General features: G+C 38.3%; 1 protein-coding gene and 1 long non-coding RNA gene across 3 annotated transcripts; one reads left to right on the top strand and one right to left on the bottom strand.

The window, feature by feature from the left end:
* Positions 1-9,252: 9,252 nt before the first annotated feature.
* On the top strand, positions 9,253-12,765 carry LOC110867186 (LRR receptor-like serine/threonine-protein kinase GSO1). The gene has a single exon (XM_022116315.1). It carries the CDS (start codon positions 9,253-9,255, stop codon positions 12,763-12,765), a length of 3,513 nt encoding a protein of 1,170 aa, XP_021972007.1.
* Positions 12,766-13,182: 417 nt separating this feature from the next.
* On the bottom strand, positions 13,183-15,433 carry LOC110869146. 2 transcript variants are annotated; one of them, XR_002552964.2, is made up of 3 exons: positions 15,284-15,433; positions 14,291-14,704; positions 13,183-13,723 (listed from the first exon to the last, which is right to left on the bottom strand). It is a non-coding gene; the product is annotated as an uncharacterized LOC110869146 (long non-coding RNA). The 2 variants fall into 2 exon arrangements; XR_004863009.1 differs by lacking the exon at positions 13,183-13,723 and having other exon boundaries at positions 14,186-14,704.
* Positions 15,434-15,812: the final 379 nt, after the last annotated feature.

Below are 15,812 nucleotides of genomic sequence, written 5' to 3'. Positions count from 1 at the left end.
TGAACTTTGGGAGTTGATGAATGCCTTCCACGAGGGGTTGTGTGCCGAGGATGCACGTGATCTAATGTCCATCACAAATGGGACTTTTGGCACAAATTATGAAGATGAGGATTGGGAGTTCTTGGAACAAATGGCCATTACCTCAAAGAGGAAAGCCCAAGCATCAAGGAGAGCACGACCGGCCGTCACGAGATCGCAAGTTCATGCAGTTGATGATGGTAATGTTCAAACTACTAATCAAATTTATGATGTTTGTGTTATTTGCAATGAAATAGGTCATGCGGCTGAAAATTGCCAAGGAGGTGATGGGCAATATGAAGAGGTTCATGCTGTGCAAGGTCAAGGAGGGGGTGGTAGAAACTATAATATGAATTCTAACACTTACCACCCCGGGTTGAGAAACCACCCAAACTTTCGCTATGGGAACCCGTCAAATCAAGCTAACCCGAATTTCCAAGGAAACCAAGGATTTCAAAGGCAATATCAAACGGGTCAAAGCTCTTCGGGTGGAAACGAAGTGATGGAGATGTTGAAAGCGATGCAAGTTGAAATGCAACGAATGAATCAACGTGATGAGGTTCGGATGCAAAAGGACGAGGCCCGTGATAAAGCTATTCAAACTTTGACTACTCAAATGGGTCAACTTGCAAGTGAAGTGGCAATTTTGAAGAAAGCAAAAGGCCAGCTACCAAGTGATACGGTGACAAATCCCAAGAACATAAAAAGCGTTAATATCAATGTGGTAAGCACCGTTCCTAGTACCGAATTTAATGAAAAATGTCTAACTTCTTCGTGTCAAATGAATGCAGGTTTGGAAAAAGACGCCGAAGTCGAGAATGATAAAGAATATGGAGTACCAATCGTGCTTATCCGCGTGGGAAAATTAAAAATCTCTCACGCATTGTTGGACTACGGGGCAAGCATGAGTGTGCTACCAAGCGATCTATACGATATGTACGACTTTGGTCCGCTTGAAGATATAGACACTATGGTGAGCTTGGCGGATGAAAGTTGGAGGCGTCCACGGGGAATGGTTAGGAATGTTAAGATTCAGTTGGGAGAGTTTGAATACCCGGTGGATTTCCTAGTTTTGGACTATGCATCTACCAACATGGCATCACAACAAAGGGTAATTTTAGGTCGACCGTTTCTATACACGGCAAATGCTCAAATTAATTGTAGAGACGAGATTATTACCATGACCGAAAAGAACCGTAAGTTGTCTTTTGATGTTCAAACTAGAGTGATTAGTTATGAGTCCATTGAGGGGAAGGGTGGTGAGTCTAGTGATTGTACGAAAAACATGTTTCAAAGAATGAGAAAAAAGCACCCACCGGACCGTGAAGAAAAGCATATGGGTTCAAACAAGAGCGTATTTGATTACCCACCGAGTCAAAACAAGATGAATGCATTTTGCTCAATGGCACAAGGAAGTGGTGGAGATGGCAGGAACCGATTCTTTGAGCCACCTTAAATGAGGGTGGCATGGTCTAGCTGAAGACTCGAAACTTAGCGCTGCTCGGGAGGCAACCCGGGGTTTTTATAATTGATCTTGCTATTTTTATCTTTTTATGTTTCAGGGCCATGGCAACACTCAAGTGTGGGGAGGATGTGCGGAGATTGGTGTGAAGGTGGTGATAGGAAGTCGGATTTTTCTACAACAATTGTTGTATCAAACTTCACCAGGTCGATGTACTCTTTCCTTAGTCTTGTTGTGTTCTTTAGCTTTGAAATATTGGTAGTTAGTTGTTTGCTTTTGTTTATGGTTGGGAGGTAGGGTGGTGTTTTGATGTTGATGTGTTTGTTGGGTTGTGAAAGTTGGTGGTGTTTTTAGAAAAAAAAAAAAAAATTGGGGTTCAAGATGCAAAGCAAATGTGGGTGTTCTTGTTGAAAGCGATCTTTCCCTCAAAACCATACATTGGGACAATGTATCCCAAGTGTGGGGATGGGGGAAATTTTTGAGAAATTCAAAAATTTTTGCAAATCCAAGCGAAAAGTGTAAAAATTTGAAAACTTGATATTGTACCATTTAACACACCGACACCCGTTCTTAGTTTTTTCTTGGTGAGAATTGAACCACATATGAGAGTTAATTCTTTGCTTGAGTGGCGGTGTGTGTAGTGTGTAAATAGAACTTGTGTGTGAATGCTTGTTAAATCCTAGAGTTGGCATGCTTTTGAAGATGATAAGGGACTTTTAGGATGCCTCGTCTAGATATGTGAGAGTGCGGGAATTGGTGGGTTGGACCTCATACGTTACATATATGAGCTTGGTATTGTGAGGGGTGGGGGTTTGGTCTTTAGAAAGCTATGTTTGATCCTTAAGCCATTCGATTGAAGCCCAAAGCCTACTTTCTATATAAATTATACCCTATTGAGATGACCCGGTTTAGGAATTTAGTTGTGATTGTGATGTCTTTGTATATATTGTTGAGTTTTATGTGTTATGAAAAAAAAATGAGAAAAATACAAAAAGAAGTCATTAGTTTCAAGAGTAGTGTAGAAGTTTATGATGTTTTGTACATAGTCGTTTGCTTTGTTTAGTAGTGGAAATAAAACCGGGTCAAATCAATTAGCCTTCTAATATGTATTCCACCATTTCCTACCTTTGCACCTAGCCCCATAACAACCCGTAAGTTCCTTTGATTCAAAAGCATGTTAAATATTGGTTAGGAGGAAACTTGATTTTCATACAAGCTTATTGTCGCACACACACACATATACGCATTGTGTGGTTTAGCATAATTTGCTAATTTTTCTTGACACCGAGAGTTTTTGTGAGGGGTGTGTTTTGTGGTATGATAAAAAGTTAGTAAAAGGACGACACTTTAGTTTGGTTCGCATGATTGGTCGTTTATGGTTAAAAATAGTTTGTGAAGTGGTTGCTTGGGACAAGCAACGGGTAAGTGTGGGGATGTGATGGGTAGTCCGTAGGACAACCCTTAAAAGGCTTAATACAATGCATATTCTACACTTTATTCGGTTAATTGCTTGAACTAGATAACCACTTTATCTTGGATTGTGCAGGTGTTAAAACTACCAAAATGTATCTTTTAGGAGGTATGAGGGAATGCTAGAAGCTGCTAGAGTTAAAGAGCGAAAGAAGTGAAGTTTGGATGAAGAATAAGGAAGGAAATTAAGCTCAGGACCGTAAGCTACGGTTCCTGGCCGTAGCTTACGGCCTCCCTTTCATCCAAAATGTTCCACCGTAGGATAGGAGCAACTTGCCGTAAAAGAACACTGACTGCCGTAAGCTACGGTGGTCTGCCGTAGCTTACGGCTCCTAGCTGACTTGTTGACCTGCTGCCTGCCGTAAGCTACGGCTGGGAGCCGTAGCTTACGGCTCTGACTGATCCCATCTTGTAACCTTCGCATTTATTGGCCATTTTATGAAGATTTATGATGCCTAATCATGCAATTTCGGTTACTACTTGGCTAGAACGAGTTGGGAAGTATATGAAGAGCACTTGGAAGCTAAGAAACATATCTTGGAACTATCTTTTCACTAAATTCTTGTCTAGTTTTTGTTGGTGAACAATATTTTCCATTTCTTGCATTATGTTAGTCAAAGCCATGAGTGGCTAGATATTTGGGTGATTATCTTGTGTTGAAGGTTTGAGTAAGACTATGTGTTTTCATTTCATATTTCTAGAATAACAATTGCTTTTTATTTGAATTGATTGTTATGGTGTATGATTGATTGTTAGTAACTTGTTGATTCTTATGTTGAACTAATTAGAAACCATACGTTCTTGGTGTCGTTGGCAATCGGGATATCATGGGTATAGTTAGGTTTGGGTAAGGGTTGATTGATCATCGGGTGATAACCTCACGTTCTCGGAATCTGAGTACTTAGTCCCCTTTCATCACTGCAATTGATTATACATGAACTATGTCTATGTAGTTCTTTCTAGTGAAATATTAACACAGACGTCGAACCAAACCGGAAACGCAAGATAGTCATTTGTCTCTCAACTGTTTACAATCCAAATTTTCATTTTGCAAATTAGTTAATTAATCTTAGTTTTTAAAACCAATCAAATCAAACCAACTCTTGAATTTTTTTTTCTTGCAATTAGTTTAATTTAGTTAACTTAGAGAAGCACTTCAAATAGCACATTTTCCACAAACTCCCTGTGTTCGATACCCACTTGCCACTATTTACATAGTTGTTCTTGGGATTAAATTTGCGTGACCACGACATCACGTTAACTTTCCTCCAACCTACATATCTTCTTCTTTTCTTAGCTTTTGCTTTCTCAGGAGGTGGAGCTTGAAATTCCATGGGTTCCTCCACGTCAGCAAAGTAACCAGTAAAGTCGGTGGAGACTTCGATTGGTACTGGATAGAGATTAAGGTTCTGAAGGGCTTCAGATAGCTCATTCATGCTGTTTAGCATATATGCAAAATGCACAAAAATGCTAAGTTAAAATTTGATAATCAAATTTCACAAATATTATTTTAAGTATTATTGCATACCGGGTAATTATACAAAGAACAACTGAGATTTAAACACACTAGGATTTATTGTCACTTATTTATTTACGAAATAACTTTTCTAGAGCTTCGGGCTTGTAGGTACTATAGATACTAATTTAAAGGTTTACATTCACTGCTACGGTGGCTAACATGTAAAGATCTGCCCATTTTTCATCTAATTTGTCTTCCCATGGTGGATTATTGCCTATTTCCTGGGTTTCCGGATTAAACCTCACTTTCTTTGGTTGGGATTTCTTTTTCTTTTTCCTGACTTTTTCTAAGTATCGAATTCCTTTTACTAGGAGAAAGTGGTTTTTCAAACTGGGCTTTACGGACAAATATTCCTTCATCCATACTTGCGGAATTTTTGGAGGAAGTTCCTTTTTCTTTAGGCGCAGTATCTAATTTATGATAGATATCCGAAAGTCTCTGTTTACCCATACTGTAACTAACAAATAATTAGTTAATAAAACACATAATCACGAAATGGCAATTAGTAGAATTAAGTATTTTACTAAATACTTAATTTACTTAAATCAGTAGTAGGCTTAAATCAATGGCTCTGATACCACCTTTTCCTGTCACGGCTCTAGCCCCGGTTTAACCAGGTCCAGAGCCGTGGGACAGGAATCCCGTGGTATTTAATTTAGGCGACAGCGGAAGTCTTTTAATACAGGATCTTTTAATACTAAAATGCCCGTTTACTTTATTACATAAAGTTTAGGGATAAAACCCTGTAATTTACAATAAGGTGATTTCCCGGGGAAATCTTTATTTCTCAAAACATGTTTCTTTATTTATTCACATTGAGCCACTTCTCTAAGCTTGTAGTGCTTCATGGAACTTTTCTTGGATCACAACAGATCACCTGAAACATGTTTGAAAAAGGTTTTGTCAGGGGGAAATACTGAGTGAATCATTCATTTTACTGAAAATAACACATTTGTTATAAGTTACAGTATTAAGAGCGATTACAATGTTTCTGATATCAAACCAACTACCCACAGTATTTTGTCACTCGACCCATTGGCCCTCTCATTGTCCAATGGTGTCTGTGATTATGGTCATATCACCCCTTGGCTGCCCCAATGGTGAAGATTATCAAGTAATGTATACAAAACCCCACATACCGGCTGTAAATTGGTGATTACAAAGACTTAATCCCTGTAATTATAACTTTGGAAATAATTTGGAGTTTTGTAAAACAGTTGATAAAAAGAGAATGACTCACATTGCAGATTTAACGAGCAGTGTATAAGCCTACTGATTTGCCTTGTTTAGTCCTAATTTAAATAACAATGCACACAAACTGGGTTAGTAACTCATACAGCATTTACGACAATTCATGAGATTAAACCTTCACAACGATTAACAAAGTGCAATACTTAAATATTCAGCGGATTCACAACGAATAATAGAACATAGCCCGGATTTGGGCAATACTCAAATATCCTGTCGGAATCACGACGAATAACAAAGTATAAACTCAATTTGAGCAGCACTCAAACAATCGTCGGATAGTTTCAATCGATCGGACGTTGAATCGTAATAGCGATCGAGTTATTACCCTGTTTATTGCGGTAGCGTCTCGTGCAGTGTGTGTTTTGTAGTAAACAGCTAATATCTCGTAGTATATATGGAATTTTAACGTCGAATCAGTGTCAGAATTCAAGTCCCAAGGCCCCCTATTTATACCCGAAATTTGCACCTCCCGCGTGTCGCGGAAGAATCCGTGGCACTTGCCGCGTATCGCCTGGGGTGTCAATTTAGGGTAGGGTAGGTTAGTCACTGGTATAGGCCTGATGAGTTGACAGTTTAAGAATTCTCAATTTAGACAACGTATTCGAAGGATAATTATCAATTAGGGTTTAACCCCCTTGAGTTTTAGGGGCCCTGATCCTAATTCTAATTGTTCCAGAAATTTTAGGGTTTATGCAGAATTACTTGGGTTTTTCAATTAGGGTTTCCTTATGGGATAATTAACATAATAAGTATTGATTTTAGTGAGAGTTGTTACATAAGACAAAGGTGTTCGAAATTTCCGAAACGATTATATTGTATTGGGATATGATAGGACGAGGCATTCTCAGTCAAGATTTGGTTATAGGCTCATATTGTGACATTGGTCATAGTCCTTGCTAGACTTTGATTTGGTCATTCACGAATAACACCTTTTCATGCAAACGGTTTTCAACACATTGTTTATATTTTATTTACTTATCGATCTAAACCGTGCTCCTCACCAACATTATGTTGGCGATTGTTAGTATGCATGTATGACTATTAGCTGTGAAAACCTTTCATGTTACATTGCCGGTGATTTCGTCTTTTGCAGTGTGTGACAAGCGATACTTATTTCAAACCGTAGTGAACGCGTGGGTTTGCAGTTTATACCCAAAACCGACCATAAAAAACTGAACTGGATCGTAAAATTAAATTATATTTTTACTTTTTTAAAACTGTTTATTTTTCATATATTTAACTATTTATATTTCTATTTTATATTATGTTTAAGTAAATTAAACTGGGTTTGAATTTTTAATAGAAATGTAATTCGAGCCCACATATTAATCTTACCTAACATTTGTTCTAACCTATTTCCTCTTTATAATTTATCAAAAATTGTATGTGAGTAGGTTTTACTATTCAATTTTGAGTGTTATTGGTTGTTGGAGTTTGTTGACCAATGGGTGGATGTCATTTGGCATCCACTATTTTATTTGTTTTTTTTATATTTATACTTACAAGTCTTAATGCTATGTATACAAGCCTCTATTGCATATAAAAATTTATGTTATCTTTCGTTTGACTATTTCTAAAATATAAAATATTCCCTTAAAGTATTAGTATAAGTACCATATAACCCCTTTGGTTTACTTTTAGTTTTAACAAACCCTAGTAGTATTATTTTATAATTTATCAAAAATTTTATGTGAGGAGGTTTCACTATTCAATTTTGAGTGTTTTGATTGGCTCTTAGAGTTTGGAGGGCCGGGCCAATGGGTGGATGCCATTTGGCATCCACTATGTTATTTTTATTTATTATATTCATACTTACAAGTCTTAAAGCAATGTGTACAAGCCTCTATTGCATATATTTATGTTATCTCCATTTGATTATTTCTAAAATTATTCCCTTAAGGTATTAGTAGAAGTACCATATAACCCTTATGGTTTACTTTTAGTTTTAATAAACCCTATATTTAATAAATTTGTTTAACTACTATTATTAATAATATTATTTTATAAATTCAAATCCGATTGACTTGTGAGTTCACACACCGCAACGCAAATGTGTTGTTTATGTTTTACGTCTAATTTTTGTACGGTTTAACCATACTACCGCAACGCGCTACACTTTTTTACAAAAGATTCAAGTATTGTCAACGTCTTTGTTACAATGCATGGAATTGATATAAATTTTGCGGTTTAACGCTTTTACGCCAATTTTTTTTATTCGGCAGTCTCGCCGCAACGCGCGGTTCTTAACTACTAGTTTCTTTAAATTCTCGCTACTTTCATCCAGCTTCAAACTTTATTGTTTCTTTGTTAACCTTTTTCTATTGTTGATCTTTTTTCTTATATCTTGAATGGCTATGAAACAAATGAAGAAAGTTTTACAGTTATTTTTTTTTTAATTTTTACTCTGAGTCTGATATCTATATGAAGGCTGGTTTAATAATTAAATTTGGTTTGCACTTACAAAATTGTTATCTTGTATTTATCTTGTGGCTCAAAAAATACTAGGAGAGTTTATTTCGGTAAATATATGGGAACACTGTGCACCTCCCTTATAATTTTTTTTGATGTTTTTTAAAGTGATTTTGAGTGAATGAGAGAGAAATGTAATGATAAAGGTATAAAAAATATTATTTAATCGAAAATGAGAAAGAAAAAATAGTGATTTTTATTGTAATTACATGGATGGATGAGGATAAAGAATTGATTGTGAATAACCACGGGGTGTCAGCCCAGTGGCCACCTGCACCCATTTAAAACCGGTTCAGGAGTCCAAGTGGCGCGGGTTCGAATCCTGCTTGCAGGCTCTTCGCTCCCCTCGAACTCGGCTGGGTGTTCACCGCCTGGCAGCGTTGCCGGGTCGCTAGCTTCGGAAGGGGGATCCCTTTCGCGGTCAGGGGTACCGTGCATTTATCCAAGAATTGATTGTGAATGCTATTAGTCATCTTTAAACTATGTGCAAGGAGGTTATTCTTGGTGTTATGATTGTGACTAGTTGGTGCATATGGCTTGCTAGGAATGACAAGCACTTCTCGAATCTTAATGTTTGTCCGGAGGTGATTATTCAAAATATTAAGTCTCTCCGGTTTTTATGGTATAGGAATCGGTCTACAAATAGATCGTTAAGTTGGGAAAGTTGATGTAAATTTGATTTGATGTAGTTTTTTGTTTCAGCCTCCCTCTTCGGGTTTGACGGCATTGTGAATAATATTTACCTTTTTTTAAAAATGTGCAAGGAAAGTCTAAGTCAACAGGTGTAGACCATAATTTGAGAGCTACTATTTCCCACGAAAAGCCAAGTCAACAAGTCTTTGGTTGTTACCTTTATTTTATCGCGTGAGACGCATGGACAAAGTTACTGACAAAGTTCCTTTATCACGCACTAAACTTTAGTGGTTGGAACGTAACAACGACCATGCCCATTGAAAAGAAAGTTCCAAGCTTTTTCTTGGTCAAGTTGACTATTGACACTCCTCTGTGTATAAATATATGGACACAAAAACATAGAAAGATACCACAAAATTCATTACCAAAAATGAGTGCCAAATGGTTGCTTTTCTTGCGATCATTTCTCTTCCTGACACACCTTGCAGCATTTTCCACACCCATTCACAAGGCACCAGCACTGAACGGCACCAACGTTGATCATCTAGCAGTGCTTGCTATTAAATCCATGATTAAAGGTGACCCACAAGGTCTCTTGACCTCATGGAACCAATCCAGCACTAATTTCTGCCAATGGCAAGGTGTTACATGTAGCCTTCACCACCAAAGAGTCACCCACTTGAACCTCGCATCTGGAGGCTTGATTGGTACGTTGTCTCCTTCCATCGGAAATCTAAGCTTTATCAGGGTCATTCAGCTGTTTAACAACTCATTTTCAAGTGAAATTCCACGTGAAATTGGGCGTCTCTTTAGATTACGACAACTACGTCTCGCTTACAACTGTTTCATGGGAAACATTCCAGCCACCATAATGAACTGCTCCAACCTCCAAGTCCTTCAGTTGGGTTTCAATAATCTGGTCGGGAAGATCCCAAATGGGATTGGTTCATTGTCCATGCTAAGCATCCTCGCCCTTCACGATAACATTCTACAAGGCGGGATTCCACCTGAAATCGGGCGTCTCTTTAGATTACAAGAACTATATCTTTTTAACAACTCTTTCACGGGGAACATTCCGGCCACCATAACGAATTGCTCCAACCTCCAGATCCTTGAGTTGGGTAACAATAATCTGGTCGGCAAGATCCCCGATTGGATTGGTACATTGTTTATGCTAAGCACACTCGACCTTCGTAACAACTTTTTCACGGGAAACATTCCGGCCACCATAACGAATTGCTCCAACCTCCAGATCCTTGAGTTGTATAACAATAATCTGGTCGGCAAGATCCCAGATGCGATTGGTTCACTGTCCATGCTAAGCATCCTCGGCCTTCCCGGCAACATTCTACGAGGTGGAATTCCACCTGAAATCGGGCGCCTCTTTAGATTACAAGAACTATATCTTTTTAACAACTCTTTGACGGGGAACATTCCGGCCACCATAAGGAATTGCTCCAACCTCCAGATCCTTGAGTTGGGTAACAATAATCTGGTCGGCAAGATCCCAGATGGGATTGGTTCACTGTCCATGCTAAGCACACTCGACCTTCGTAACAACTCTTTCACGGGAAACATTCCGGCCACCATAACGAATTGCTCCAACCTCCAGATCCTTGAATTGGATAACAATAATCTGGTCGGCAAGATCCCAGATGCGATTGGTTCATTGTCCATGCTAAGCATCCTCGGCCTTCCCGGCAACATTCTACAAGGTGGAATTCCACCTGAAATCGGGCGCCTCTTTAGATTACAAGAACTGTATCTTTTTAACAACTCCTTGACGGGGAACATTCCGGCCACCATAAGGAATTGCTCCAACCTCCAGATCCTGGAGTTGGGTAACAATAATCTGGTCGGCAAGATCCCAGATGGGATTGGTTCACTGTCCATGTTAAGCACACTCGACGTTCGTAACAACTCTTTCACGGGAAACATTCCGGCCACCAAAACGAATCGCTCCAACCTCCAGATCCTTGAGTTGGGTAACAATAATCTGGTAGGCAAGATCCCAGACGGGATTGGTTCATTGTCCATGCTAAGCACACTCGACCTTCGTAATAACTCTTTCACGGGAAACATTCCAGCCACCATAACGAATTGCTCCAACCTCCAGATCCTTGAGTTGGATAACAATAATCTGGTCGGCAAGATCCCAGATGCGATTGGTTCATTGTCCATGCTAAGCATTCTCGGCCTTCCCGGCAACATTCTACAAGGTGGAATTCCACCTGAAATCGGGCGCCTCTTTAGATTACAAGAACTATATCTTTTTAACAACTTTTTGACGGGGAACATTCCGGCCACCATAAGGAATTGCTCTAACCTCCAGATCCTTGAGTTGGGTAACAATAATTTGGTCGGCAAGATCCCAGATGGGATTGGTTCATTGTCCATGCTAAGCACACTTGACCTTCGTAACAACTCTTTCACAGGAAACATTCCGGCCACCATAACGAATTGCTCCAACCTCCAGATCCTTGAGTTGGATAACAATAATCTGGTCGTCAAGATCCCATATGAGATTGGTTCCTTGTCCGTGCTAAGCATCCTCGGCCTTCCCGGCAACATTCTACAAGGTGGAATTCCACCTGAAATCGGGCGTCTCTTTAGATTACAAGAACTATATCTTTTTAACAACTCTTTGACGGGGAACATTCCGGCCACCATAAGGAATTGCTCCAACCTCCAGATCCTTGAGTTGGGTAACAATAATCTGGTCGGCAAGATCCCCGGTTGGATTGGTTCATTGTCCATGCTAAGCACACTCAACCTTCGTAACAACTTTTTCACGGGAAACATTCCGCCCATCATAACGAATTGCACTAACCTCCAAGTCCTTAGCTTGGGTAGCAATAATTTGGTCGGCAATATATTGTCCATCCCTCCTACAATTCATTGGCTCGACTTACGTGATAATAATTTTGGGGGAAAATTACCTTCTCCCACAAACAGTTCGTCTTTAATACCTCTGGACGTATCAAATAACTATTTTGTGGGATCATTACATAATTTGGTTTGTTCCGATGGTGTGAAGAAGACCAAATATTTTAGTTTGGGATATAATCAGTTATCGGGTGTTATTCCAGAGTGTTGGGAGAAGTGGTCGAGCTTGGTACTCTTATGTTTAAGTGGTAATTATTTGTCAGGTGAGATTCCAAGAACATTGGGGTCTATACCTTTGTTGCAATTTTTAGCCATTAGTCGGAACAAGATTTCAGGAAGATTACCTTCTTCCCTATTGAATTTGTCATACTTAAAGGTCCTTGACCTTCGAAGAAATAATCTTGCGGGAATCATTCCACCATGGATTGGAATAAAACTCACTATGTTGAAAATTCTCAATCTTAGATCCAACAAATTTTACGGAAATACTCCTGACCAGCTATGTTATCTTTCACAAGTTCAAGTCTTGGATCTCGCTGATAATAACCTCTCAGGAAATATTCCTAGATGCTTCAACAACTTTAGTGTGCTTTCCGGCATAGAAACTAATTTAGAGGTTCAATTATCATTCTCTCTTGACGGTGGCTCTTTTATTGTTGGTGATTCATTGGTGATGAAGGGACAAGAAGCCGAGTATGGATCTTTTCTAGGGCTCGTCATGCTTTTGGACCTTTCGAGCAACAAGTTTTCAGGGCAGATCCCTAGTGAGCTTACGACCCTCCACAAGTTAAAATCATTGAATTTATCAAGAAATCAATTGACAGGAGAGATCCCGAATAAGATAGGAGACATGAAATCACTTGAATCTTTGGATTTATCAGTAAACAATCTTTCTGGGGAACTTCCTATGAGTTTGTCAGAGTTGAATTTCTTGGGTACTTTTAACGTGTCCTACAACAATTTGATAGGAAGAGTTCCAACAGGTACACAAATACAGAGCTTCAATGAGTCCAGCTTTTTTTTTTGGAAACAAACTTTGTGGAGCTCCACTAAATGATTGTGTACATGCTGACAAACCTGATACAACAAGCGACCAAAAAGAAGACGGTGGATCACACAAAGTAGATTGGGGGTTGATTATTAGCATAGTGCTTGGATTTATTACTGGGTTTTGGGTCATTGTGATTTCATTAATGCTCAATCGATCATGGAGGATAACATATTTCCGTCTCTTGAGGAAATTGATCAAGGTATAAGGTTTATGATGTTATGCATTAGTATCATTGTGATATATTTTTTAAGTGATCATTAAAAAGCAGCTCCTGTAATTCCCCTGGGAGTCTGCTTTTCAATAATACTTTTGTTCATTGCCGTTGTATTTTTGTTCGGTTCTGGTAGGGTTGTTTTGTTATGTATTTCTTTGTGATTGTTAAACCCGCCTCTCACTGGCCTTTTCTCTATTAACATATTGTCGTTCCAAAAAAATATATATATATTTACACTTTATAAATTTACGTACTCAAAGTTCATGAGAGGTCCAAATAACATATAGATAAATCAAACAAATGTACATAAAACAATCCAATCCAAAAATTCTCACATGAAGCTTGGGAAATACTCAGGATTTTGGAGATACTACTCCTGTTTGTTGATACTCACTGGACTCGTGTCTTTGTAAATGGTGGATGTGGAAGAGAAGTCTGATTGAAGCATTGTTGAGAGACCAACATCCCCGATTTTGCTCACGAGATTTTTATCAAGCAGTACGTTTGCTGGTTTTTGGTCACGATGAACGATTGATCTCGGTTTCGCGTTAAGAAGGAAGTTTAGAGCTTACACTACTTCCCACGTATCCGGTTCAACCACAGGATCAAAGGTGTGTCGTTTTTGCAAAATAATCTCTTGTCCGAACTCCCGTTTTCCATCTACTTGTAAACCAAATAACCATGATCGACACGCACACACCAATTAGAATTCAGCAGATGAGCATGCCGGATTCGGATCAATACTTCAAGCTGCAAAATCAAATTTAATTATTCGGATATGATAAAGGAGCTGATCCAAAATCTAGAAGACTTAGGATTCCGATTTTGTCACCGAAGACTTTCACTATTTTCAGCCTTAATTCTATAAATTTTTGGTGGAACTTGTAAATTACCAATTGACTTGACTTACGCGCATATTAATGTCTTTGACTTGATTTGAGCGTCTATTTATGTCTTTAACTTCCGTATATTTTTGACGACTTGTAATTTCAAAATTTTAACAATGCATTTCCCTATAAATGGGCCGCAATGTGCATGTTTTAATCATTTTGAATATATCAGCAGCAACCATTTGAAAAGTGCTTGATGTATATACAGTTCCATTCCCTCTGGTTCCAACTTTTGACATCAAACCTAAAAATCTTTGAAACTAAAATTGATATGGAGTTTGGTTCATATTGAACACCATAACTTTTCTGTTCGTGATACTTGTGCCGGTCTTTAATGGGCCACAAATCTTTCTGAATCAGTTGAAGAGTTCAAATGGAATCTCGAAGAAGAAAATCAGTCTCTTAAACTTGAAAAGTCAAAGGGTACCTGTTTGGGAGCTTGGTGCAAGACTTGAAGGATTGGCGATAGAACTTGAATCACTATCAATTGTCTCAGAATCAGAAGCCCCGAGTGAATCCGTTTCTTAGTAGAACGCCAAGAAACAACTATAAGATTAACAAGTACACATATGAAGGAAAAAAAAGGTGTAGAAAAAATTTGGTACCCCTTGAGAACATTTACTTATGAATGGGTAAATTTGGGAGTTTTTATCTCAAAACGGGTCAAATATAAAAAGTTTAGCTAAAAGATAACAAAACAAGCTGATCCTCTGTATAGGTTCACATCACACCCCCGAAATGATGATAAACAACATCCCCAGGTTTGAAATCACACACCCCTGCCCCAATGGCTGCCACCACACCTACTACCTCCGTCCCTGCAAATCACACTTTAACATCCCTGCAAATCAACTTCTTACAGGTCAGTTTTAAAGAGTAATGTGAAAATCGTATCACGTGTTCATAAACATCCCAAACCACCAAACTGCCGAAACCGAAGAAAGTCAACCGGTTTGAAGTATGTACGGTCTGGTTCACGGTATAGTTCTAACGAATTGCTAGTTTACGGTTCGGTTTATCGTTTGAAAGTTGAAACCGGTTGTCTAAGCTGAACAGACTATTTTGCATTTATTATTTATATTTTTTATTTTGGAAATATAAAGTTATCTACCTATATCATACTCATCAACAATCTTATCATTTGTTTAAAGAATTTAATACAAAATTCTGCTCTTTTAAAAATTAACTTTTTTTTTCAGAAAACCGAACAGTAAAACCGTGAAAACCGCCCGGTTCACCTAAACTGTATGTATTCAGAGACACCAGTTTTAAGACATGGTTATATTTCATCTAAATTTCTAGTCAGAAACAAGAAATTTGTTAAAATTTAGGCAATCAAGCAACAGATCTATCAATATATTATAAAATATCACAAAAATTGTAATCATAACACCACAAAAAAAGAGAGAGAAATATTTACAACAACTGTGTGAAGTAATTCCTGCTCGATTGCAGAATCATCATCAGTACTGTGACTAGAGTTCGTCTCCTCTGAACCGGTGGTTTGGGGGTGAATTTCGGCTGAAAAATTGAATAATATTATAAAATAGATTTCGATTCAGATCTGATATTAAATACTGAATGATGAAAGAATGTGAGAAATTAGTCGACGGAGATCTGTAAACGACGTCGGAGAATAGCTAGGGTTTTAGTTGAAGATAAAAAAGTAAATAGAGTTCCTGAAGAAGAGGGATTCGAACCTGAGCATGTTTAGCAGAAAAACATTGTGGTTATTTTCTTGAGTAAATTGCCATTTTAGTCCCTGAGTTTTGTCCAAATTTGCCACTTTAGTCCAAATAGTTTTTTTTGCCTCTGGGTCCCTGACTTTTCCATTTTATTGCCGTTTTGATCACATACACTAACTCCATCCAAAAACTCAGTTTAAACCAGGGGTATTTTGGGGATTTTCAATTTAAACTTTTCAACTTGCCATTTTGATCCAATACCAA

This window comes from Helianthus annuus, chromosome 7 (genome assembly GCF_002127325.2).
Source record: "Helianthus annuus cultivar XRQ/B chromosome 7, HanXRQr2.0-SUNRISE, whole genome shotgun sequence".
Classification (NCBI taxonomy): domain Eukaryota; kingdom Viridiplantae; phylum Streptophyta; class Magnoliopsida; order Asterales; family Asteraceae; genus Helianthus; species Helianthus annuus.
This window is presented reverse-complemented; position numbering and strand designations above follow the sequence as displayed.